We start from the raw sequence: 26,332 nt of genomic DNA, 5'->3' as shown, positions 1-26,332 counted from the left end.
AAACTCAAAGCGGCTTGGTTGGAATACAATACCAGCCCAGCCCCTCGTTCCTACTCTAGTCTTCTGAAGCTACAATATGAAGTGAATCTATTACATGCCAGGCAGTCTGACTTCCTTCTAGCTTGCTCAAGGCAAACATACTGGGAATCAGGAGAAAAAGCTGGCAAACTGCTGGCCTTTAGAATCAAACAAATACAAAATCGCTCCCATATAGCAGGCATCAAAGACAGTAATGGGCATTTACATACTGATAATAAGGCAATTAATGCTGCATTTGAAAATTTTTACTTAGCACTATATAATCATGTCCCCTCCTATGCGTGTGAAGAGATCCAACACTTCCTAGATAAAATTCAGATTCCGACCCTCACTGATACACAAGCCATACACCTTGCCGCACCCATATCCTTGGCTGAAATCCAGAAAGCAATTTAAAAAATTAAACCTGGAAAGGCCCCAGGCAAGGATGGCTACCTGTCTGATTGGTACAAAACATTCTCTGATAACCTAGCCCCACTACTGGCTGAGGTGGCCACTGAAGCTGCAAATACACATGAATTGCCTAAAACTATGTATGTAGCAAATGTGTCTCTTATACCAAAACCACAAAGGGACCCGCAGCAATGTGAAAATTATAGGCCAATATCATTACTGAATGTTGATGTCAAAATCTTTGCTGCAATCTTGGCAACCCGTCTTAATAGCTGTGTACATACAATTATACATCCAGGACAGGTTGGCTTTATCCCTAAGCGGCAGGGAGCAGATAATATACGTCTGGTTCATAATCTTATCCACATTACGTCCCGTAGGACCGACCAGGCTCTGCTGCTGTCCCTTGACGCTGAAAAGGCCTTTGATAAAGTACATAGAGACTTCCTCTTGGCAACTCTTGAGAAATTCAGATTCCCTGCCTCTTTCGTAAATTGGGTGCGGACAATCTATAAAATGCCTTCAGCTAGGATCAATACTAACGGCCAGCAGACGGGACCCCTCTCCCTTCAGTGTGGGGTCAGACAGGGCTGTCCCTTATCTCCATTGCTCTTCGACATGGCCCTTGAACCTCTGGCTTGCGCAGTGAGCCAAAATGCAGGTATGAAGGGGACCGAGGTAGATGGACAAGAACATAAAATTGCATTATATGCAGATGACACCCTCTTGTTTCTTTCCAAACCACAGGAATCCGTCCCTAAACTTATGGAATTACTATACCAATTTGGGGACCTCTCTGGATACAAAATTAATTGGCACAAATCAGAGGCCATGTCCATTGGGAAATTGCCCCTCTCAAATAGGGATATGCCCTGACCCTTTACTTGGAAAACAGACTACGTGAAATACTTAGGTATTCTAATTACTAAACAACCTAATCTAATTGTCAAAACTAATTTAGATAAAATACTTTCACAGATTAAGATAGACTTCCTCTGCTGGGCTGACCTTCCACTGAGTTTGTGGGGTAAGATAGCTGTTGTAAAAATGAATGTTATGCCCAGATGTATTTATACTTTAAGAGGGCTTCCGTTGCTTATCCCTCAAAGATACTTTAGAGAAATTGACAGAGCTGTGAGGAGGTTCCTCTCGGGTAATGGTAGGCCTTGGGTTGCTTTTAATAAACTCCAGTTGGCCGCAGACAAAGGGGGCTTCAACCTAGTGAACCTTAGATTGTACCATAACACGTTTTTAATTGCACAAGCTATCCATTGGCATGCCCACACAGATGGGGAAAGGCCAGAATGGGCTCAGGTGGAGCTAGCAGAACTGAAACCCTTGGAGGGATGGGAAGCACTTGGCTCCAGATATCTTAAACATCCCCACTACCAATCCCCTACTATACTAGCAGCCCAACACACCTGGAAGGAACTGGCAAGGCAACTAAACTTTGATCCCTATGCCCACATGGATATGACACTGTGGGGTAACCCACATATATTGACAGGCAAACAACCAATTTTGTGGAAACATTGGCTTGATAAAGGGATTTACCGGTTATCACAGCTGAAAAATGCAAATGATAGCTACAAACCCTTTGCACTCCTGCAACAGGAGTTCCATCTACCACCGACATGTGCCTGGCAATATATGCAACGGAGACATACCATATCGGCTCAATTCGGTCCAGATGCCTTGGCGACCCCAGCAACTCCAGCTATCTTTGGGCTTGCCATTAAGATGGCCTCTCCCCCAAAACTAAATAAGTACCTATATGCCAGTGTGCATAGAGACATAGACCCTGGGTTAGATTTACTTAGGGACAAATGGAACTTGGAACTTTCTGCTAAACTGTCACCTGAGCAATGGCAAAATATTTTAAGTAGTGTTCAATGCAGTACATTGGGTCTTAAATTGCGCCTCATCCAGCAGAAGATTATTTTCAGGGCCTACTGGACTCCTCTATACCTTATGAGATTAAAAATGTCCTCAAATAGTAACTGTTGGAGATACAATAATCCACAGGCCAATTTAACACATATGTTCTGGGATTGTTCCATAGTACAAGGCTTCTGGAGAGAGGTCACTATGCAAATTAACTTAGTGCTGGATTCATCTCTTGCACTGAAGGATCGAAATGCAGTGTTGGGGTTTATTCCAACCAGCTGGGGACTAAAATACAGCTCTAAACAATGGCTTTGGCGGAGCCTGCTGGTTGCCAAGAGGTTGATATTGAGGCTGTGGAAATCTCCCAATCCGCCTTGGTGTGAGGATTGGGTACAGGACCTGCTTAAGCTTGCGGCACATGAAAAATGGGCCCTCTTAAAAGTAAATAAATTGGATAAATGGTCTGAAATTTTGATAACTTTCTTAATCTTTTCTTAGAATAAGAATCCTTCTGACCTATCCACATCTTCTAGTGCAACGGTGATTCTCCCTTCTCTTCCTTTTTTACTCTTCTGTTTCTTTCTTTCTTTCTTTCCCCTTCCTCTTCTTTCTGGGGGTGGGGGGGCAATTTTGGGCATGTTGTTGCAAAATACAAATTGTTATAAAATGTTTAAAAACATTTTAAAAAATTTAAAAGGCTCTTAACATACACCCGTTTCTTCAGGCTTTTAGTTAATTTTTTTCCATAAATTGTTTTGTTTTAATTTGTTTTAATTGTTGGTTGTTTTTAGATTTTTTGAATTTTATGTTAACCACCTTGAGAGGTTTTATTAAGCAGTATATAAATCTAATAAATAAAATAAATGTTCAGCTCTTGCTTCAAGGTGATAGAGGTCTGCATTTTGTCACAGTACGTAATAGTTCCCAGTGATGCAATAGAACTTATTTCATAGGCGTTCCTCCAATTTCATTTCTTGTTGTGACCGCTATAATACGAACCCTGAATCAGCCTTACCTCAGGGCTGTTCTGAAAACTGGGTCCACAGAGGTTGTTGGACTACAACTCCCATCATCCCCAGCCACAAATCCGGCCATTGTGGAAGTTGGTGCAACTACAGCTGAGGGCCCAATTTTCAGAACCCCTGAGGTAAGGTTTGTTCAGGGTTTGTATCATATAAGTGATAATAAGAAATGAAATCAGAAGAATACCTATGAAATATGTAATATTTCAAAACAATCTAACATATTGATGTTGTGGTTGTCCACTGCCTAGAGTCTTTGGAGGAGGTGGTATATAAGAAAATTTTAATTAATAAATAAATATTGAAAACCAGACCATTCTCCAACCCAGGCTTCAGCAGCTCTTGCAACCTGCTAGTCATTCCAGGTTCATAAGAACATGAGAACAGCCCTGCTGGATGAGGCTGACGGTAGTTGCCTGCTAGTCTGGGAGCAAGCGGAAGCAGCAAGCTTGTATTTCTCTCCTAAAGAAGAGATCAAGGAAGGGAACACAGCCAGGAAATAAAATAAACAAATAAATCACCAAGAAAACAAGAGGGGAAGGAGAAACTACTAAGTTTGTTAGGGCTGGTGATCTTCTAGGATTTGGTTTCTGGCTGGGTGGAAGTGTTTGTGTCTTTGACACAAGAGTCGCCTGAGTGGGGCTTTCATTCCAGGCGAGTGCCTCAGCTTGTTGACAAATTCCTCCAAAAGGTTGGTGAGGCAAGCTTTATCTTTGCAGAAGCCATGCTGGTTCTCCTTCAGCAAGGCCTGCTCTTCTAGATGCTTAACAAATTTGTCCTTAAGTATTGATTGATTGATTAAGTGCCGTCAAGTCGGTGCTGTCTCTTAGCGACCACATAGATAGATTCTCTCCAGGATGATCTGTCTTCAACTTGGCTTTAAGATCTCTCAATGGTGCATTGATTGCTGTCGTAATCAAGTCCATCCACCTTGCTGCTGGTTGTCCTCTTCTTCTCAGCATCAACATTCCCCAGCCTTCTGGACTTCTCAAGGGAGCTGGGTTTTTGCATAATGTGTCTGAAGTATGATAGTTTGAGCCTGGTCATTTGTGGGAGTGAAAATTCTGAATTGATTTGTTCTGTGATCCATTTGTTTGTTTTCCTGGCCTAAGTATGCTTTCCATCCATTTGCCCAGAACAGATGTTAAGCTAATTGGCCTGTAATTTCCCGGGTCTGCCACCCCATACCCCCAATCCCTCTTTGAAAACTGGTGTTACATGGGCTACTTTTCAGTCCTCTGGTACAGAGCCTGATTGTAGGTTTAAGTTCTATATTTTTGCAAGGAGGTTGGCAATTTCATATTTGAGTTCGTGAAGGACTCTTGGATGCATGCCATCTGGCCCTGGCGATTTGCTAGTTTTTAGTTTTTCCAGACAGTTTAGAACGTCATCTCTTATCACCTCTGTCTGACTCAGTTCTTTAGCTTCTGTTCCTGAGAAGCTTGGTTCAGGCACAGGTATATGCTCAGTATCCTCTGCCAATGAAGATAGATGCAAAGAACTCATTTAGCTTCTCTGCAACCTCCATATCCTCCTTAATAATCCCATTCATTCCTTCATCATCTAACAGACCAACCGCCTCCCTGGCAGGTTTCCTGCTTCTGATATATTTAAATAAGTTTTTGTTATTTCCATTGATGCTTTTAGCCAAATGTTCCTCAAACTCTCTTTTTGCCTCCCTTATTGTCTCCTTGCATTCCTTTTGCCAGAGTTTGTGTTCCTTTCTGTTCTTGTGCATTTGAGTAGGCAATTTCGGAAGGAAGTCTTCTTCCCCTTTATAGTTTCCTTGACTTTACTTGTTAGCCATGCTGGCATCCTCCCTGACTTGGTGGTACGTTTCCTCCTTTTTGGAATACATTGTAACTGGGTTTCTATTATTGTAGTTTTAAATAAACTCCATGCATCCTGGAGCAAAGCGACACACCTGATTTTACCTTTCCGTTTTCTTTTCAGTAAACTCCACATTACTTCTTCTGAAGTCCCAAGTGTCTGTCTTAGACTTCCTTGGCGATTCTCTCCTTGCAGATATGCTGAATTTGATCACGCAATGGCCTTCCTGAAGGTTCCACAACAAGGAGCCCCCAGCCCCCCCCCCGCGCCCCGGAGTATCCCCTGTGCAAGAGGACGTGGGCTCATCAGCCACGGGGGTGGGTGGGGGGCTTCTAAGGGAGGCTTCCCGCCTTCCTCGGAATGGGGACACAAGCCACAATGCAGGGGCTTAACTACCATTAGGCAAGGGGAGGCGGCTGCCTGGGGGCCCCCACGCCTCGAGGGGCCCCCCAGAGGCAAGTCACACGTGAAGTGAGTGTGTGTGCATCAGCGAGGGGCCCATTTTAAAACGTTGTCTCTGGGCCCACTCCAGCCTCGTGACGCCCCTGCCACAACGGAGGAGGGAGCAGGAGGGCACAGGCCGCGGGTGGGCGTCTCAGAACTGCGCCAGAAGCCACAGCAGGGCAGCCAGGAGACAAGGAGAGCCAAAGCCTCCGAGGCCGGTGAGGGGGACCCTGGAGGGATCCTAGAGGCAAAGAGGAGGAGGAGGAGGAGGAGGAGGAGACGCCTCCTCGGTCCTGCCCGCAATGCAGGAGTCACTGGCCGAGGGCAGAACGTGCTCAGGAGGAGCTGCTGCTGCTGCTGCTGCCTTATTATTATTATTATTATTACATTTATGTCCCGCTCTTCCTCCAAGGAGCCCAGAGCGGTGTACTACATCCTTGAGTTTCTCCTCACAACAACAACCCTGTGAAGTAGGTTAGGCTGAGAGAGACGTGACTGGCCCAGAGTCACCCAGCAAGTCTCATGGCTGAAGGGGGATTTGAACTCGGGTCTCCCTGGTCCTGGTCCAGCACTCGTAAAAACCCCCTGCGTGGAAACAGTCCAGGGATCTGCTCGGCCTGGAGGAGGAGGGAGAGATTCCTCCTCCCGCCAAACGAGGTGGGCGCGGGCGGAGAAGGAAAGGCCCGGAGCCCCCCAGGAGCCCCCCCCGCCCCCCTCCCCCCGCGGGCATTCGCTGCGGCCAGCAAAGCAGGCGGGTGGCGGCGCTTGCCGAGCGTGCCCCCCCCCCGCCCCCCGCCCCCTCCGGCCGGCTCTCTCCGCCTCGGCCTCTCCTCCACGGGCCCCCCTTCAGCAGCCTGCCCTGCCCTGCCCTGCCCTGCCGCTGTGGGCAGCGGGGTCTCCTCTCTCTTCTCCGGGTGGGGCTCACAGTGCCGAGGGACTACAACTCCCAGCGTTCCTGGCGAGCAGGAGGGCGGGGCTGCTTCTCCCGCGGGGTGGCGGCGGCAGCAGCAGCCGCGCATGCGCACGTGGTGCCGCCGCCAAGAGCCGCCGCGTGCTGGGCAGGCGCGTCCTCTGGCTCGGCGGCTCGCGCGCTTCTTCCCGGCCAGGCGGGCGCCGGAGCTGCTGCTGGGCCCGCATCGTCCCGCGAGGCGCCGGGCGGCTTCCACGGCCCGAGGGTCCGCCCGCAGGAAGCCCCACGCGCCGCCATGCCGTCGCCGTGGTGCCGGCCGCGGAGGAGCCGGAGCAGCCGCTCGTCTGCTTCGCCGCCGGGCCCGGCCCTGACGCGGCTGCGGGGAGGAGGCGCAGGCGGAGGAGGAGGAGGCGGAGGCCCCCGCCGGAGCAGCGGCGGCAGCAGGAGGGCGGCGGCGGCAAGGAGGAGCAGCAGCAGCAGCAGCAGCAGCAGCAGCCCGGAGGGACCGGCCTCCCCGCGGCGGGGCTCGTGAGTGGGGCGGGGCGGGGCGGGGGCCCGGGGCCCGCTGCTCCCCCCCCAGCCCCGCGGCCCGCCTCAGCCCGGCCTGCTGCTCTTCCAGGGGCCGCCACCCGAGGAGGAGGAGGAGGAGCAGCAGCAGCAGCAGCAGGGGCCGCAGCCGCAGTTCGGAGGAGGGCGCGGGCTCGGCGGGCAGCTCGGACTTCGAGGGGCGCCGCCTTCTTCCCCGCCGCAGCGGGAGCCTGGTAGGGAGCGGGGGCGGGCGGGCGGGCGGGCAGTCCGGGGCCTCCAGTCCTGCGGGGCCTCGCCCCTCCGGCCCGGGACCCCGCCAGCGCCCTCAGCCGCCTCTCCCCCCCCCCCTCCCTTCCTTCCTTCCTTCCTCCTCCGCGCAGGCAGCCAGGCAGCCCCAGAGACGGGCCCTGGGCAAGGCGGCGGCGGCGGCGGCGGCAGGGCCCGGGCCCAGCAGCAGCAGCAGCCTCTTCGCGGCGGTGGCGTCGGGCAAGAGCGCCCTGGAGGTGAGAGGGCGGCGGCGGCCAAGGGGCTGCCCGGAGGGAGGGAGGGAGGCTGGCTGGCTGGCGCAGAGGGGCCGGCTCGGAGGAGGACGCCGCGGCCGTTTCCTCCGGCCACCCCTCGTCGGAGGCCGCCAACGGGCCGCTCTTGCGCCTCCTTCTATGACAACCCTCAACACTCCCGGAGGGAGGGAGGGAGGTGACGCCGAGCCCGGCTGTCTTCCCTTGAAAACAGCTGCGTGTCGGGCTTGTTGCTATTAAGCTCGTGCTTACTCCCCCCCCCCCGTGTTTTCCTCGCCCAACTGCCCTAGTCCGTAGTCGATGACTGGCTTGAGAGCTACAAGAAGGACCGGGAGTCCGGGTTCCTGGAGCTGTTCAACTTCCTCGTGTGCTCCTGCGGCTGCAGAGGTGAGTCTTCCTTCCTGTGGCTGCATGCGGTCATCACAACCACCTGGGCTCCTCCTAGCCTTGTCCCTAGCGAGGAGGCAGCTTCCCTTTCCTGCTGGTTTGGTAGGCTTGCTCTAGGGCTAGCTGCAGAGAGAGCGAAGGGAGGGTGCAGACTTGGGGCTGAGCAGGAGACTGCAGCTGGGTACCCTGTTCTGTCCCTGAACAACACAGAGGTGCGGTTGGGGGCAGCCTTTTGATGGGAGCTCTCTTGTTTCCTGCTGGTACTTTGGCTGGTTGCTGTTGCCTTCCAAGCACCACCTGCCAGGTTCTGGCTTTAATCCCTTGATTGCATCACTGTAGTTGCAGTCAGTGAGTCTAGCACTTGCCTCTCTCTCCTTCCCTGGCAGGTGTAGTGACCCTGGAGAACCTCAAGACTCTCCAGAACTCTGAGATCATCCAGCAGCTGACAGAATCTTTTGATGAGGTGAGAGCTGAGTAAAGGGAATCTTCTGGGGAGGCCAAATCCAAGCAGGGTGCCCTTGTAGCTACTTTGCCTTGGAGCAGGGTGGCTAGCAGAGAGATGCCAGTCGTGCCTAGCTGAATCTTCTCTCTTGTCCAACCCAGGACTCGGCAGACTACCCACTGTCACTGAACACCCTGTCCTGGCGACGGTTCCGGGCGGGGTTCTGTGAGTTCGTGGCCCTTCTTGTGCACCATGCCCAGTATGGTGTTGCCTATGATGAGTATTTGATGGACAGCCTCATCGCTCTGCTGATTGGCATGTCTGACTCTCAAGTGCGTGCTTTCCGCCACACCAGCACCTTGGCAGGTAGGAGAGTGGCGGGGGGCTAGAGGAGGAGACTCGCCTTGAGAGGGGCTGGGAAGGCCCATGCTGTACCCTCGTCTTCCACTCCAGCCATGAAGCTGATGACGGGCTTGGTGCGCGTGGCTCTGAGCATCAGTCTGCAGAAAGACAACAGGCAGCGGCAGTATGAAGCTGAGCGGGCCAAGGGGCCAAGCCGCCGTGCCCCAGAGAAGCTGGAAGGGCTGTTGGAGCAGCGGAAAGAGGTAAGTAGAGGGTTGCTGCAAAGGGGGAGCTGGGGCCTGTTGGGCAGAACCAGACTGAGGCCCACCCAGTCTGCCGCATGGCCTTCCTCAGGGGAAAGGCATGTGTGCGGGCAGTCTTGAAGCAGCAGCAGCAAAGGGGACACGAAGATGCTTAAAGTGCTGCTGTGGTTCTTGGTGCTGGGACGTTAAGTCCAGGGGTGGGGGTGGAGGAAGAGTTCCATCACCAGTTTAAAAAAAAAATTGAGGTAAACCCACCCCCAGATGCTTTTCTCCCTGGTTGTCCTTCTTGCTACAGATCTCTGAACTGGGGAGGAGCTATCCTCAAATATGCAGTTAGATGTGGGGACAACTTTTAAAACGAGGCTCAGCAGTGGTTGCTGGGGAGCCTGGCCATTAGAGCAGGATGGAGAGAACTGTTCCTCACTGCGTTAGGTGCCTGCACATGTCCATCCTGCAGCATGCAAGCCATTTCCCCATGGTGTAGTTGCAGGTCAGTGGGCACAAGTCTCTTTCTCTTGGCCAGGCAGAAGAGGCCTACATTACTGAAGCAGTCAGATGGATTCCAACACACACCTAATCTTAAAGAGACAGGACACATAGGATGGTGTGGAATAGTGCCTCGGGGAAAGCAGACCCCAGCCACTGGAAGTTCTGCTCTAGTTATGCAATGAGAGCTTATTTCTTTTTCATACAACAAAGAAGTCTCTCTTAAAAGCATCTGGGTTTGTGTTGTCCCCATACCTTTTGGTAAGAATGTCATAATCAGTGCAGCTGCAAATTCAGAAGTGCAGTCACACTCCCTGATGGCTCCTTTGGCCAGCTAACCCTATGGCTGCACCAAAGATGTGTGTGGTGGTGGTCTTTTGATATATGTTCTGTCTTCCATCCCTTCTGTTGTAATTCCAAGTACTGGCTGATGTGATGGGCAGTGCTCCGTCAGCAGTGTAGTGATGGGGCTGCTGCAGAATGCCTTAAAACTGCTTCTGAGCAGCTGGGCAGTGCTCCTTCCACTGCAAACACTAGAAGCTCTTTGGAAAACCAAACACAAGTTTGGAGGGAAGACCTTGTCTGCATGAGTAGTGTTGATTCTCTTACTAGAGCACAATTCTTTGTATGCTTTCTCAGAAGTAAGTTCCACAATGTTCAGTGGGGCTTCTTAGCTGGTGTAGAAGGTCACCCCCATGCTCCAGGAGGCAGGAAATAAAATTATTTGAAGATCCTTTAACCCAACCCCTGTGGGCAAATCCTCCCAGTTTTTATTTATTGATTTAACAATTTTTAAAATGTATTTCTTGCCTCGGCTCCAGAGAAACACACTCGCTACAGCTCACCCTTTTTTCTGGAGTCTTTGGCTTTTACCCCAGTCTGTTCCACCTGTTTACCCCCCTTTTCGCTTCACTAGCCTTCTCTTTATTCCTGCAACTACCTCCTGCTGTTTTCTCTGTCCTCCCCCCCCCAAAAAAGCTTTCCTTTCTCCCCTATCTTGCCTCTGCTTCACCCTCTGCCACTACTTCTCCCTGGGGCTCTGTCCTCCTCCTCGTACTCTCCGTCCCATTTCTCCTGGCTGATGCCTGAGAAGAAAAGCCTCGGTGTCCTGGCATTCAGGGAGGGATATGCCCGACAACAGCTCTTCCCGCCGAAATTGCCGGAGAGCCGAAAACGCTCAGTGGCAATGGCAGAAGCGGGAGGGAGCCTTGTAGGTGCCAGTGGGCCACAGCAACTCACCTCAGCCCCCGACAAACAGCCCAGAGAGTAGCGTGCGGAGCCCAGGCGCAAATCCTGCCACCAAAGCTCCCTAGCGCAGGGCCAGAAGCAGCAGCACTGGCATCAGATGCTGACAACTCCCAGCACCCCCAGCTGCAGTGGCCTTTGGCTGGGGATTATGGGAGTTGTAGTCAACATCATCTGGGAATCCCTGTGGTTCCTGTATCTAAGGGATCTCTGGTACTACCTAAATCGAAGACACTACAGACTAAATCAGCGCTGCCTGAAGGTTTCACTAATACAATTGAGGAGGAGTGGGCCACTATATCCACATCAAAACGGGCCTTTGGACTGTCTAATAGGTGATATAATTTTGAGGATGAAATCTTTACTTAAGGTGCCTCTTACAGATGCGCCATTTGGGGGACTCCTCAGTGAAGTAGTGGTCCCCAGGGATGGGGATTCAGCGATCAAGGATCCAGCGGATAAAAAAGCAGAAGCAGCTATGTGTAGGGCACACGAGTCCATGGCGATGGCAATTTGGGCCAGTGCCACAGCTTCCTTGGTCTCTAGAGCTTCGGTGCCGTGGATAAACGTGCTCCTCAACAATCCCCTATCTGACCCAGCTAAGATGAGGCGCAAGTTGTTTCGACTTCAAAGGGCAGCAGCATTCTCAGCAGCTGCTACCCTGGACATTGTTCATTTCTCAGCATGCTCAGTTGGTGCCAGCATACTGGCTAGGCGTAATATTTGGTTAAAATATTGGAAGGTGAACAACACTTCTAAATCCAGTCTGTCTTCTGTACCATATATAGGGGAAAAACTTTTCGGTAGTGAGGCTCTGAAGGATGTCTTGGTGGAAACAAAAGTGCAAGGCCTTACTGTCAACATACAGGCTGGAGGACAAGGATTATTTTCACAAGCCCGTGCAACCCTTAGAGCCTTTAAACCCTCTTTCTGCAAGAAGGAACCTCTGAGATCATATAGATCACAGTGGACCAGGCCCAGAGGTCAGGGCAGGCTGGGGTTCAACATCTAGAACCAACAGTTGTTCAGTACCCAGGCCAAGGGCCCTAGGCAACATGGTGGGGGCTGGGGGGGAGGGATTTCGCCTGTTGGACTTCTGGCCTGTCTGGAAAGCATCCATTTCAGATTGATGGGTTCTTTTCCTGGTACACCACAGGTACAGGATACAACTTGCTAGTCAACCAAGGGAGAGGTTCTTGTCCACACCAACATCAATCAATCTTTATTATGATCATGGACCAGCATAAAATATAGGTTGATTACATGTTAAAAGAGAGAGTAGCTAAAAGTATCCAGAATACAATATCTAAACCCAAAATGACAGTTGCTATTCAAACCTGTCTATTACATCTTAAGAGCCAGGATATATAATGATTACTATACAATTAATCCAGAATTTTCACTCAAGGCACAAATGACCAGGCTCAAACTATCATACTTCGGACACATTATGCGAAGACCCACCTCCCTTGAGAAGTCTATAATGCTGGGGAAAGTTGATAATCCAGATGCACCATATTTAATCATCCAGGGGAACTATAAGTCATCAAAGCAAAGGTCCAGGAGTTACGGAGCTAATGGGTGTAGGGCTGTCCTGAAGAGCTCTGAGGCACCTTGTGAGACTATATTCTAGTTCATAAAGCTGGGCATTAGGTATGAAGTTGAGGTCATCGTCTGCTGGATTTTAATTAGAATCTGTCCATTCTGTAGGTGGTAGCAGGGTTGCTATCAGAAAGCAGCAAGGAGGTGTAAAATTGGTCTGTACAATCAGGGTAATCTTGTAGCAACGGTAGTATGAAAGGGGCACAAATGTCCCTGTAACACGAGCACTGCTGTAGGAAGTGTTCTGTTTCTGTTTGCCCTGTGCCGCAAGGGCATTGGTGTTCTGATAGTGGAATTTTCCTATAGTGTCCTTCTAGCATGTCTGAGGGGAGGGCATGGCATCGTGCCAATGTGACGGTCTTCCTATGCGTCGGGATTTCCAATTGTGTTAGATATGGCATAGGAGAGGTGACTTACCTATGTCCTTCCCTAGCCAGAAAGTTCAGGGTCTTGCCTATATCTGATTGACACTCTATATTTGTAATACGCTGTTTGAGTGCGTTCGCCAATTCATATCCCATATCCACATCAAGGTAAAAAAACCTGAAAAAACACAACGGACTATTAGGTATTCAACACTTATTGGACATAAGAACGGTAGAGTAGGTTCCTTGTCATCAGCAGGGCAGAGGAGTCTATTAGATAACTTTCACAGTGCCAAAGAAGAACGGGTTGTCAAGGGCCGTCTTAAATCTGAGGGGCATAAACAAGTATTTAAATACATAAGATGCAGGAAACCTGCTAGGGAGGTGGCTTGACCTTTAGGCAATGAGGGAGTGAAAGGGATTGAGGATATGGGCGTTGCAGAGAAGCTAAATGAATTCTTTGCATCCACGGCAGAGGATCCTGAGCATATACCTGTTCCTGAACCAGGCTTTCATGGATGAAGGCTAAAGAACTGAGTCACATAGAAGTGACAAAATGATGTTCTAAACTGTCTGGAAAAACAAAAAACTAGCAAATCTCCAGGGCTGGATGGCTTCCATCCAAAAGTCCTCTAAGAACCCAAATGTGAAATTGCCAACCTCCTTGCTAAAATATGGTGGACAGCTCATTGAAAGTGTTGACTCAATGTGCGGCAGCTGTAAAAAAGGCCAATTCCATGCTAGGGATTATTAGGAAGGGGACTGAAAATAAAACTGCTAATATTATAATGCCCTTATACAAAACTATGGTGTGGCCACACCTGGAGTACTGCATACAATTCTGGTTACCACATCTAAAAAAGGACATTGTAGAACTGGAAAAGGTGTGGAAGAGGGCAACCCAGATGATCAGGGGCCTAGAACACCTTCCTTATGAGGCAGGGCTACAACACCTGGGGCTATTTAGTTTAGAAAAAAGACAACTGCGGGGAGACATGATAGAGGTCTATAAAGTCATGCATGGTGTGGAGAAAGTGGATAGAAATTCTTCTCCCTCTCACATAACACTAGAACCAAGGATCATCCCATGAAATCGATTGCCAGGAAATCTAGGACCAGCAAATGGAGGTACTTTTTCACACATCACTTAACTTGTGGAATTTTCTGCTACAAGATGTGTTGATAGCTAACAACCTGGATGGCTTTAAGAAGGGTTTGGATAACTTCATGGAGAAGAAGTCTATCAATGGCTACTAGTCGGTGAGCTATAGGCCACCTCCATCCTCAAAGGCAGGATGCCTCTGAGTATCATTTGCAGGGGAGTAACAGCGGGCGAGAGAGCATGCCCTCAACTGCTGCCTGTAGACTTCCAGGAGCATCTGGTGGGCCACTGTGTGAAATGGGATGCTGGACTAGATGGGCTTCCTTGGGCCTGATCCAGCAGGACTGTTCTTACGTGTGGTCAGAAGGAAGTTACGAATAGGGACTCTTGGTTCCATCGCAGAAGCACTACAGGCAGGGGATTATCTGGCATCGATAGATCTTCAGGAGGCCTATTTGCATGTCCCCATTCATCCCAACAGCAGACCACTACTTCGCTTCTATTATATGGGAGAACAATTGGTACCAGGCATTACCATTTGGCCTCTTATTAGTGCCCCGTATCTTCACGGAAGTCCTGGTGCACCTTGTGGCTCACCTAAGCCTGCAGGGGGTCCACCTTTTCTGTTTCCTGGACAATTTGCTCATCAGGGCGAGCACTAGAGGAGAGGTTCACGTGGCATTGCAAAAGACTATGTCAACGCTTCGCACCCTTGGGTTCCTGGTAAACAAGGGGAAGAGCCATCTAGTACCATCACAAAGGCTCCGGCACTTGGGAATGATAATGGACACCAGAGCCTGCCACCTGTACTTACCTCAGGACAGGATGGAAGCCATTATATCCCTGACGGGGGAGGTGACAGCAAATGGCTCAGTGCGAGTTCTCCGTCTGGCCAGGCTCCTGGGGCTCCTGGTGGCAGCCATGGACTCAGTACCCTGGGCCAGGTTCCATATCTGTCAACTTCAGTGGGCTGCTCTTCCTTTTCAGCAAAGCATTGCTTCCAGAGGCGACAAGAGGATGATGAACCCAGGGGATTTTTGCGATTCTCTTTACTGGTGGATGCTCTGGGAGAACCTCAAGGGTGAGCCCTACTTTATTTGGTTGGTTGGTGGTTAAATTTGTATACTGCCTTTCATTAAAACAATCCCAAGGCTGTTGTGGCCATGGATGCCAACTTGTTCGGTTGGGGGGCCCACTGCCAAAATCAATTTGCACATGGTCATTGGGTGGAGGTGGAATTCTGTCACAGCATCAGTTGGCTGGAGCGCCGGGCAGTGTATTTGGCCATGAGGGCTTTTCATCTGATTCTGCTGGGCAAGAACATTCTTGTACGCATGGACAGTAGATCAACAAAAGCGCACATAAATCGATGGGGGGTGCGACAAGGTCCAAGTCCCTTCACCTGCAGACTGTGGAATTGATGAGCTGGACAGAAATTCACCTGGATTTGATTATCTCCCACCATGTGTGCGGGGTATCCAATGAGCAGGCAGGCTGGCTGAGTTGGCAAAAGGTACATCCAGTGGAGTGGAGTCTACACTCACAGATTTTTCCAATGGCTGGCAGCACGTCTGAGGCGGCTGCTGCTAGATCTTTGTCTAGAGCGGCATTTGGCTGGAGGGTCCTGCAACAGGTCCTTCCCGGTCAGTAGATCCAGCCCGGGCTTTGTTTCCACCCGTGGTTGTGTGCTGTGGTATGACCCACATTGGGTGTCCTCCTACACCAGCTGAGAAAGGAACATTGGTACTCACCGTAAAGGTTTCTTCTTGCTGGTGTAGAAGAGGTCACCCAAGTCCACCCGGGATAAGACTGGGGCTGGATCTGTTGTCCGGGAATATGCTCTTTGCATATTTTTCAGGGGGAGATTTGTTTTGTGTGTTAATCGCCTGGAGTTAGAGCTGTTCAAGTAACAGAGGATTTGCCCACGGGTTGGGTTAAAGAATTTTCAATTAATTTTATTTCCTGCCTCCTGGAGCATGTGGGAGACATAACTCACGTTGGGTGACCTCTTCTACACCAGTGAGAAGAAACCTTCACGGTGAGTACCAATGTTCCTTTCCTCCAAAGTCAGTTTATGTAGGATTGCAGTCGTCTTCTTTTTTTTACCAACACTCATGGCTTTGCAGTTTGCATCTCAAGCTGTGTTAGCTAGAATTTGTGATTTCTTAGAACTCCTATTTCTAGTAAGTCCCTGAACTTCTGGTATCTTGCTTTGTGTTTTCCCAGTTCCAGGAGAAGCAGGAGGAGCTTGAGAATCTGATGAATGCTATCTTCAAGGGTGTCTTTGTTCACCGCTATAGGTAGGTTGAGCAGGGATGGGAGGTGGTGAGGGTGAGTCCAAGCAGAATGGGGATCAGAGAATCGAGCTGTTCATGGCAACACACTCCCCATGATTGTCTTGTCAAGGGACCTTGTGCCTGAAATCCGTGCCATTTGCATTGAAGAGATGGGCCAGTGGATTCAGCATTACAGCGCCTCCTTCCTGACTGATGGCTATCTCAAGTACATTGGCTGGATGCTGCATGACAAGGTAGGTGTAGCTGGAGAGGTGGCTGTGTTTTCCCAGACTAAGCAGAGCAACTTCCCTGCTCAGAGGAGAAGAGACAAGAATGTACAAGCTATCCTGTGTTCTTAGCCACTTACTATATTTACATGTTGACTCCGAGCTGGCCACTAAGTTGGCTCCTATCAGAATTAGCTGTCTTTCTCCTCCCTGTTGATATGCAAGAGGCAATCACAGAAAAAAGGAGCTCTCGCGGGGGCGGGGGGGGGGGATGATGCTGGGAGTTGCAACCAAGCAGACGTAGGAAGTCATTTCGGGCCATCCAGAAAGAATTTTGCCTAATTTTTTAAACTGTGGATAATGAGGCTGGGCCTATATTGCCTGCCTGTAGATAGGTGACACCTTGGGTGCCAGGACCGCAAGTAACGAGGGCCACCTGTAAAACAAATGGGTAAGGTCTGCCAGTACTAGCCTTGTTTTACAGAGAAGGGTGGGAAGCCATTATGGGATAGGCTACTTGCCTAAGTAGCTTCATCACTGAGTTGAGATTCGAAACATTCCAGGCTCGTCCATTCAAAGCGGCTTGTGAATAAAAAGCTATTAAGTCAGTTCAGAAGCAATACCTTAACTACTGAATGATATTTTGGTCTTTAGCAGGGGGAGAGCAACTGTCCCTCTCCAACCCCAACAGAGCAAGCCTCCTGTGGCTGCTGTTGGTGGCTGCCTCACGTTTCTTTTTAGGTTATGAGCCCTCTTGGGACAGGGAGCCCTCTTCTCTCCCTCAGTGGGTGGAGGGAGGAGTGTTTAGTGTCATGTTGCTCCTCCCGCCTGCTCTCAAGGCAGATCCAGTAGAAATTCAGCTTTAGTTCAGCCATATATAGGAGGCTTCTTTTAAGGGGCTTAAACAAATTCATGGAGGAGAGGTCTGTCAACGGCTACTAGTCTGGTGGCTGTAGGCCACCTCCAGCCTCAGAGGCAGGATGCCTCTCAATACCAGTTGCAGATGAGCAACAGCAGGAGAGAGGGCCTGCCCTCACCTCTTGCCCGTGGGCTTCTCAGAGGCACCTGGTGGGCCACGGTGTGAAATAAGATGCTGGTCTAGATAGGCTTTCTTGGGCCTGATCCAGCAGGGCTGTTCTTGTGGGGAGTTTCCCCTTTGCCTCTCAGCTTCCACTCTGTCTTACTCCAGAGCAGGAGCCTTGGTGCCTTTTGTTCTGTCACTAGTGTTTCTCCTTCCTTCCTTCCTTGTGTGGATTAGTGAGTAGTCAGCAGGGAAAGGGAGGTGGGTCATGCTTGCAACCTCCAGCTGCAGACCACCTAGCAGCAGCTGGCAACTTGCTGGGATCAGCCACTTTGTGGCTGTTCGTGAAGGCAGCAGTGACGGAGAGGTTTTGCTCTCTGTACTGGCTTTGCCCTGAAGCACAGAAAATGGTGGTGGAAATCAAATCTCAGCCAAACATAAGAAGCTGCCATATATCGAGTTAGATTTACCCATTCAAGGCTAGTGGTCAGAGGAGGAGAAACAGTGTGGGTGGAAACTGAGGTGATCAAGAACGCTTTCCTGGAGTTCCAGCCAGTCATGATGCAAAGCATGTCTTCATAAGAATGAACCACCCCACCGCCAAAGCCCATATAAGTGGGCAGGGTGGCACCAGGTTGAGGTCTCTGATGGAGGAAGCTCAACAGATCCTGACCTGGACAGAGACCCGTGTGGCTTTTCTCATTGCCGGCCATGTATTATTATTATTAATTATTATTATTATTATTATTACAACATTTATATCCCGCTCTTCCTCCAAGGAGCCCAGAGCGGTGTACTACATACTTAAGTCTCTCTTTCACAACCCTAACCGGCCCAGAGTCACCCAGCTAGTCTCATGGCTGAAGGGGGATTTGAACTGGGGTCTCCCCGGTCCTAGTCCAGCACTCTAACCACTACACCACGCTGGGTCTCTTAAAAAGGGGAAACTTAACATACAGGTGGACTAATTAAGCCACAGACAAGTACACCAGGCAGAGCCGTTGCTCAGCAATAGGACATTTGCTCAAATGGACTTCAAATTTGGCACAATCCGGTGGCAGATCTCTTTGCCACGCCACAAAATGCGAAACTGCCTTGCAGTGTTCCCTCTAAGCCGTGTGCATGTGCACATGCTCACAAGTTTTTTGAGGTCTGCTCAGTAAATTTTAGATCCCGCTCTGGTTGAATCAGGAAGGCCCCACTCTGAATGCACATGCACATTGATACCGCCACCCAGAACAAAACTCATTCTGCACACAGATGGAAAAAATTAGCGGGAACACTCCCGCCTCGCAGTGAGAGCATTTCTAGTCAAAGCCTGTCCTCCTTGTCCCTGCTTGGAAGCTCTGGGGACATAAGGAGATGGGCTAGGACTCCCCAATCCTGCCACGCAGCAGTGGTTTTTAGAAGAAGAAAGGGACTTTCCCCTCGCCACCCCTACCCTTGCTGCAGCGGTGGGGGCAGCAAATCCTTGGCTCCCTACTGATTAGGAGTGGTTCCTCCTTTTTCCTTGCCTTCTCTCTATTGCAGCAGGGGGAGGTCCGTCTCAAGTGCCTGCTTGCCCTGCAAGGACTGTATCGCAGCCGGGAGATGGCTGCCCACATGGGGCTCTTCACCAGCCGTTTCAAGGTAAGCACTCATCTGACTGCTGAGCCCTGTGGCTCCCCAGAAATTCTCAGCTCCTCCATTTCTGCCACTCTTGAGTTGCTGAAATCCTCTGAGCCCCCTGATGCATTTAACAGAAAAGGTAATGTTTAGCTCTCTGATGATTGAAGGGAAAGTTGCCACACAGCCACCCTCTGGTATCTGAATCTGCTGCGTGATGAGGTTTTAGCTCGGCTGCTCCTAAACCCTGCAAGCTTAGACCTCTTTAGTCTCATTGTGGTGGCTTAGTCTCTTGTGAGATGACAGCAGGTCTTGTTAAATGGCATAGAGCAAGAGAAGCCACTTGGCATAGCAAGACCCTCTTTGGCCTCACATTCCAAAGATGGTTGGCACTGGCACATGGGAGCATCCAAGGTAGCCCTTTCAATAAGATGGGGTTAATAAACGATCCGGCAGGAGCTGGGACCTGTCAGGTCCACGGAAAGCATAATCTTTCCTCGTGGCTGGGTTCCCATTTCTTTCATAAGTTGAAACATCTGAGGAGGACGTTCAGATTTCTTCATAATCTAAATGTATCTTCATTGAATTGATTGAAGAGTGACAATCTCCTATGACCACATCAGTCTGTGTCTAGTAAACGCTAGATGGGGTTCCTGCAATGTGTTTACGTGGGGTTGCTGTTGAAGACTACTTAACCTTCAGAATACAGCTACTGTGGCTACTAACTGGGGCCAGTCCTAGAGAACGTATTCTGTTGAAAGAGCTGCGTGGGCAGCCAGCCTGTTTCCAAGCACGGTTTGGGAAGTGCTAGTGCTTACCTTTGAAAGCTCAGTATAGCTTGGGAACTCAAGGACAATCTCTTCTTCCCACATGTACCTCCCAAGCTGTTCTGGTCTTCATCGCAGGTCCTTGGCCAGGTGCCCCTCCAGCCATCAGAGATCAGGCAGGTGGCAACTGCATTTTTGGCTGTGGCATTCCAACTGTGGAGCATGTTCTCCAAAGCTTGGGCCTGATCTAGCAGGGATATTTTTATGTTTTTATAGACACTCAATAGAACCATATAGTAATGTTAGCATTAATTATGAATAAGATGTTTTGGCTCAGTTTCTGAAGAAATGTGTCTTGTTGCAAATACTGATATACAGTTCCACCAAATAAAATATATTTTATACAATATTAATGATATTTTTTCCATTTTACATCACTATTCAAATGACTGAAGAATTTTAAGATTGTGACCCAAAATTTCTGTTTAGCCACTGTATTGGATTTTTATCCACCATATTGGATTTTGTGGTGTCAGAAGCTACTTCCTAAAACAAACATCTGGCAGCACTTCTGCTGATTCAATATTGGAATGTTTCTGATTGTTAACATTTTATATTGCACCTCCATATTTATATTTAGCCACAATATTGGATTTTTAAGCATCACATTGAATTTATTGGGTGCCTAACATTAGGAACATAGGAAGCTGCCATATACTGAGTCAGACTGTTGGTCTATCTTGCTCAGTATTGTCTTCACAGACTGGCAGCGGCTTCTCTAAGGTTGCAGGCAGGAATCTCTCTCAGCCCTATCTTAGAAATGCTGCCAGGGAGGGAACCTTCTGCCCCTCCCAGAGCGGCTCCATCCCCTGAGGGGAATATCTTACAGTTCTCACACTTCTAGTCTCCGTTTCATATGCAACCAAGGTAGACCCTGCTTAGCTAAGGGGACAAATCATGCTTGCTACCACAAGACCAGCTCTCCTCTCCTTTTTCTAAAAGCATAAACATTTGACAACTTTTCTGCCAAATCTCAGGTCTGTATCATTGAGAATCTGCTGATCTTTTATCTTGACACCATCTTGGATTTTTAGCCACCATCTTGGATTTTTTGGGTGCCTAATACTACTTTCTAAAACCAGAAACATCAGACAACATGGTGCTAAATCTCTGTTCTGGACCACTGTTTGAATGATTCTTATGATTTTTAACAGTTTATACTCCCAAGTATTCCTTTAAGACCTTCAAATTTATTAGGTAAAAACAGATAATACCTTGTAAAAATGTTGTTTAAAGCATGTTAAAAACAAATGTACGTTCTGGCTTCAGACACCAGCCTCAGTGTTGTTCCTCCATCTTCTGTGGATCAGTTGCTGATGATGTTCACAGCTTTAATTACGCACACTCTGGCAGTAATTTCAATCAAATGAGGTAAACAGGTGTGGGTGGAAGAAGACGAGAGAAAGGGAACCAAGGTCATGCAGCTGTGTGTGTCTGCATTCCTACATGGCATGCTCCTTAACAGCCAATATATTCCACGGTCTCCTTTAACTCTTGCCTGCCATTTATACTGGATTATTCTTAGATCGAGTGACTCTTCCTGTTTCTCCAATATAAAACTCCCCACACTATTTACAAATTATTCTGTACACTGCTCCTTTTAATCCACAACTCCCCTCCCCTGTTTCACATACTGGGCAATCTGTCTTGTCACATCTCCCATCATAGAACCTCATTCTCACCAGTTGTTGTTTCAACTTCTTAGCTGACTGAACCACTGCACTGGTCTTAATGTCATTCTTATGCAACGTTCTCTGACATTGTCTAACAATGTTAAAGCTGTGAACATTATAGTTTAGTGTCATCGGCAAATCTGGCCACTTCGCTGCTCACCCCAACTTCTAGATCGTTTATGAACAAGTTAAAGAGCACTGGTCCTAGTACCGATCCCTGGGGCCCCCACTTCCTACCTATCTACCTACCTTCATTGTTCGTTTAGTCCTACTCTGTTTCCTGTCTTTGAACCAATTACCGATCCACACATGAACCTGTCCCCTTATTCCATGACTGCTAAGTTTACTCAAGAGCCTTTGGTGGGGAACTTCTATCAAAAGCTCTTTGGAAGTCCAAGTAGACTATGTCAACCAGATCACCTTTGTCCTCATGCCTGTTGACACTCTCAAATAATTCCAAATGGAATAGTGAGGCTCTATATCTGTCTGTCTGTCTGTCTATAATGGAACAGGTAGCACTTCAGAGAACGCTACCCTGGGGGTCCTGGACTTCCATATGCTACTTAGCAGCCTAAATTTGGCTCCCAGGACCTCCCGACTGCATTTCCCAACATTGTTGGTGCTGATGTGCACCACCACAGCTGACTCCTCCCCAGCACTGCCTAACAGTATACCTAGACGCAGTGTGACGTCCACAACCTTTGCACCAGGCAGGCAAGTCTACATGTGTGTGTCAGACCCATCTTTCTGTGCTCCTAATGATCAAATCACTCATTACTTGGAGGCACCACTCCCTGGAAGAGTATTCTCTGTGCGAGAGGATATTGTTATATCACTCAAGGAAGGGGTAGTGTTGCCCTCTTCCTCAGACTGATGTCCTCCTTCCCCGAGACCCTCATTCTCCATGACAGCAGAAGCACTGTTAGCCTGGTAGTGGGATGCCTCTACTACATCCCTGAGGGTCTCATCCACACACCTCTCTGCCTCCCTGAGCTTCTCCAGGTCAGCCACCTTGGCTTCAAGGGGACGAATCCATTCCCTGAGAGCCAAGAGCTCTTTGCACTGAGTGCACACCCACGACTTCTGCCCCTCAGGCAGGCAGTCATACATGTGACACTCTGTGCAGTGCACTGGGAAGTAGCCCCTCCGCTGCTGGCATTCTACCTTCATAATTAGTTTTATTGGTTATTTAGTGTATATGGGGCTTGAAGCTAAGTACTGGGTACAGTTGTCAGCCAATTAATGGTTCTTAGTTTTGTTGTCCAGGAAAATCACAAATGTTGGGTAGTACTCGCCATATTCTTGCACTGGGTGTCTCCCCTGTGATGAAGCGGCACCACTTGTGTACCTCCCCACAGAGTTTCCCAGCAGTCTCCTGCTAAACTCCTGCAAAACTCCCTCATTATCCATTTGCAAAGCTCCCCTGGGCCAAGCCTTGTATTCAAGACCAGCAGTCAAACTGACTCTCTTCAGGAATGTGGCCCCTCCCACAAGCTGAGACACTCACCTGGAGTCAGTCTCCCACTCGGGCTTCTCCTCTGTCAAAGACACAAACCCAGGCAGCCAGAAATCAAACCCTAGAAAATTACCAGCCCTAGCAGACTTAGCTTCTCCTTCCGCTCTTGTTTTCTTGGTTATTTATTTATTTATTACAGTGAAAAAAGCTTTTTCTCACCCAGGCTTTTTAACTGGATGGTGTTTTTTCAAATTGTGTTAAAGTTTTCATTTTTAATCTGTTTTATGTCGTAAACTGCCCAGAGATGGAAGTATGGGGCAGTCTATGAATTTGAAAAATAAAAATAAAATCTGTGAACACACCACCACCACCATCACCCTGCACATGCGCAGGCAGAGAGACTGAGATGCAGTGGGATGGTCAGTATGTGTCCTGTCTTAAAGGCCCTCCCATCCGGGACAACACTTGAACTACTGAGATGGTCTAAGTGGACATGACTGCGTGTCCCCCTCCCTGACCCACAGGGTGGGGCTATTGTAGGATTGGGATGCCGAAAGGATAGAGCTGGGAGAGACCCACCCCACCCAGCGTGTCCAACCAGGTCTCATAAGAACAGCCCTGCTGGATCAGGCCCAAGGAGGCCCATCTAGTCCAGCATCCTGTTTCGCACAGTGGCCCACCAGATGCCGCTGGAAGCCACAGGCAGGAGTTGAGGGCATGCCCTCTCTCCTGCTGTTGCTCCCCTGAGTCTCCTTGCACATACTGGCTCAGCATGCTCATCCATAAATAAATCATGGATGAGAGGTGTGTTTGCATTTACTGGCTTTTAACAGCTGAGACTGAATCTTGAGGGAATGTTTCCCAGAACTTCCTGGAACTGCCCAGCTCCCACTGCCACCCCTCTCTCCCCTTCTAGCTGCTGCCTGAGAACTGGCTGCCCTCAGCGCCTACTGGGGTAGGGGGATGAGCCTGCATGGTGTAGTGGTTAGAGTGCTGAACTAGGACCGGGGAGACCTGAGTTCAAATCCCGATTCAGCCATGAGACTTGCTGGGTGACTCTGGGCGAGTCACTTCTCTCTCAGCCTAGCCTACTTCACAGGGTTGTTGTGAGGATAAACTCATAAGAACACAAGAACAGCCCTGCTGGATCAGGCCCGAGGCCTATCTAGTCCAGCATCCTGTTTCACACACTGGCCCACCAGATGCCTTTAAGAAGCCCACAGGCAAGAGCTGAGGGCATGCCCTCTCTCCTGCTGCTGTTGCCCCCCCGCAACTGGTGCCACTGAGGCTGGAGGTGGTCTATAGCCACCAACTAGTAGACTTTGTCTAAGCCCCTTTTAAAGCCACCCAAGTTGGTGGCCATCACCACATCCCAGGGCAGAGAATTCCATAGATTAATTATATGCTGTGTGAAAAAGAACTTCCTCTCGTGGGTCCTAAATTTCCTGACCTTCAGTTTCATGGGGTGACCCCTGGTTCTAGTATTGTGAGAGAGGGGGGAAAATTTCTGTCTGTCCGCCCTCTCCACTACATGCATAATTTTATACACCTTGATAATGTCTCCCCTTAGTCACCTCTTTTCTAAACTAAAGAGCCCCAGATGCTGTAGTCTTGCCTCATAAGAAAGGTGCTCCTGATCTTCTTGGTTGCCCTCTTCTGCAACTTTGCAGTTCTGCAATATCCTTCTTAATATACTATACAGTGACCAGAGCTGTACGCAGTACTCCAGTTGTGGCCACAACATAGATTTGTATAAGGGCATTATAATATGAGCAGTTTTATTTCCAGTCCCCTTCCTAATGATCCCTAGCATGGAATTGGCCTTTTTCAGCAGATGTACCACTGTTTTGGGGTCGTCTAACTCAAGAAACGGGTGCAGCTGGCGTATCAGCTAGGCCCATCTAGTCCAGCATCCTGTTTCACACAGTGGCCCACCAGATGCCACTGGAAGCCACAAGCAGGAGTTGAGGGTGTGCCCTCTCTCCTGCTGTTACTCCCCCGCAACTGGTACCCAGAGGCACCCCGCCCCCAAGGCTGGAGGTGGCCTACAGCCCTCCGACTAGTAGCCGTCAATAGACTTCTCCTCCATGAAATTATCCAAACCCCTCTAGGTTGTTGCCATCCAGGTTGTTGGCTGTTACCACATCTTGTGGCAGAGAATTCCACAAGTTGATGATGCATTGTATGAAAGAGTACTTCTGTTTGCTGGTCCTAGATTTCCTGGCAATTGGTTTCATGGGATGATCCCTGGTTCTAGTGTTATGGGAGAGGGAGAAGAATTTCTCTCCATCCACTTTCTCCACACCATGGATGCTTTTATAGACCTCTATCATGTCTCCCTGCATTTGTTTTTTTCCTAAACTAAATAGCCCCAGGTGTAGTCTTGCCGAATAAGAAAGGTGCTCTAGGCCCTTGATCATTTGATTGACCTCTTCTCGGCTGGTGTAGGAGGTCACCCAACGTGGATTACATCCCTCCACATGCTCCAGAAGGCAGGAAGTAGTCATACTTAGAAGATCCTTAACCCTCAGCATGTGGGCGGATCCTCTCAGTTCTACTTCCTGCCTTCGCTCCAGAGGTAGCTCTCGCTTAGCTCGCTTCAACCTTCTTGGCTTCTCCCTTATTCTTCTTTCCTGTCCGCTTTACTGGCAGACTTGCTCCCTTCTCTGTCTTATTCCTTGCTCCTTCCTCGTGCTGTCCCTTTAAAAAAAAAAAAGTTTTTTCTTCTCTGCTATTCTCCCCCGCTTTCCCTGCCCCCCCTTGCTCTTCCCCCTTCTTCCCCTGGGGCATCTTTGAGTGCATGGCAGCCAGGCAGGGAGTGGGACTCCTCGCGAGGAGGGAGTTTGCAGCATGCCAGAGGCTTTTCCCGCCCAAGTGGCAGGGCGTTTCCAAGGAGGAGAGCAGGATGGCCTCTGCCAGGGGGAGCAATGCCACCGTCAACGAACCGCGGCAAACGCCCCCCCACCATTGTGGCCGGGATCCAGATGCTCGTAACCGTTCCGGGCACGACGATCCCCGGACCCCACCCTCGGCTAAAAAGAGAAAAAAGAAGAGGAAGTTGCACAGGGAGCGTTGGAGAGATCCTTTTGGAACTCCTCACAATCCATTTTGGATTTCACTACCTGAAAGAGTTTGGTGTCATCTGCAAATTTGGCCACATTGCTGCTTACCCCTGCTTCTAGATCATTTATGAATAAATTAAAAAGCACCAGTCCCAGTACAGATCCCTGGGGGACCCCACTTCTTACTTCCATTGTGAAAACTCTCCATTTATACATACTCTCTGTTTCCTGTCTTTCAACCAGTTAGCAATCCACACATGTACTTGTCCCCTTATCCCATGACTGCTAAGTTTTCTCAGGAGTCGTTGATGAGGAACTTTGTCAAAAGCTTTTTGGAAGTCCAGGTAGACTATGTCAACTGGATCACCTTGATCCACACA

General features: G+C 49.4%; 1 protein-coding gene across 3 annotated transcripts in view; it reads left to right on the top strand.

Moving 5' to 3' along the window:
* The first annotated feature begins 6,689 nt into the window (after positions 1–6,689).
* Positions 6,690–26,332, top strand: part of STAG3 (stromal antigen 3) — an 80,939-nt gene continuing 61,296 nt past the window's right edge. For all 3 annotated transcript variants that reach the window (XM_053243814.1, XM_053243813.1, XM_053243812.1), the window contains exons 1-10: positions 6,690–7,053; positions 7,145–7,286; positions 7,434–7,556; positions 7,862–7,958; positions 8,345–8,421; positions 8,562–8,766; positions 8,854–9,005; positions 16,032–16,105; positions 16,212–16,335; positions 18,860–18,958. In XM_053243814.1, the coding sequence (XP_053099789.1) occupies positions 6,821–7,053; positions 7,145–7,286; positions 7,434–7,556; positions 7,862–7,958; positions 8,345–8,421; positions 8,562–8,766; positions 8,854–9,005; positions 16,032–16,105; positions 16,212–16,335; positions 18,860–18,958 (1,326 nt within the window). In that variant the 5' untranslated portion in view covers positions 6,690–6,820. The remainder of the gene's footprint in view (positions 7,054–7,144; positions 7,287–7,433; positions 7,557–7,861; positions 7,959–8,344; positions 8,422–8,561; positions 8,767–8,853; positions 9,006–16,031; positions 16,106–16,211; positions 16,336–18,859; positions 18,959–26,332) is intronic.

Source organism: Hemicordylus capensis, chromosome 4 (genome assembly GCF_027244095.1).
Source record: "Hemicordylus capensis ecotype Gifberg chromosome 4, rHemCap1.1.pri, whole genome shotgun sequence".
NCBI lineage: Eukaryota > Metazoa > Chordata > Lepidosauria > Squamata > Cordylidae > Hemicordylus > Hemicordylus capensis.
Note: the sequence above shows the minus strand (reverse complement) of the source record. Positions and strands in the feature narration are given on the sequence as shown.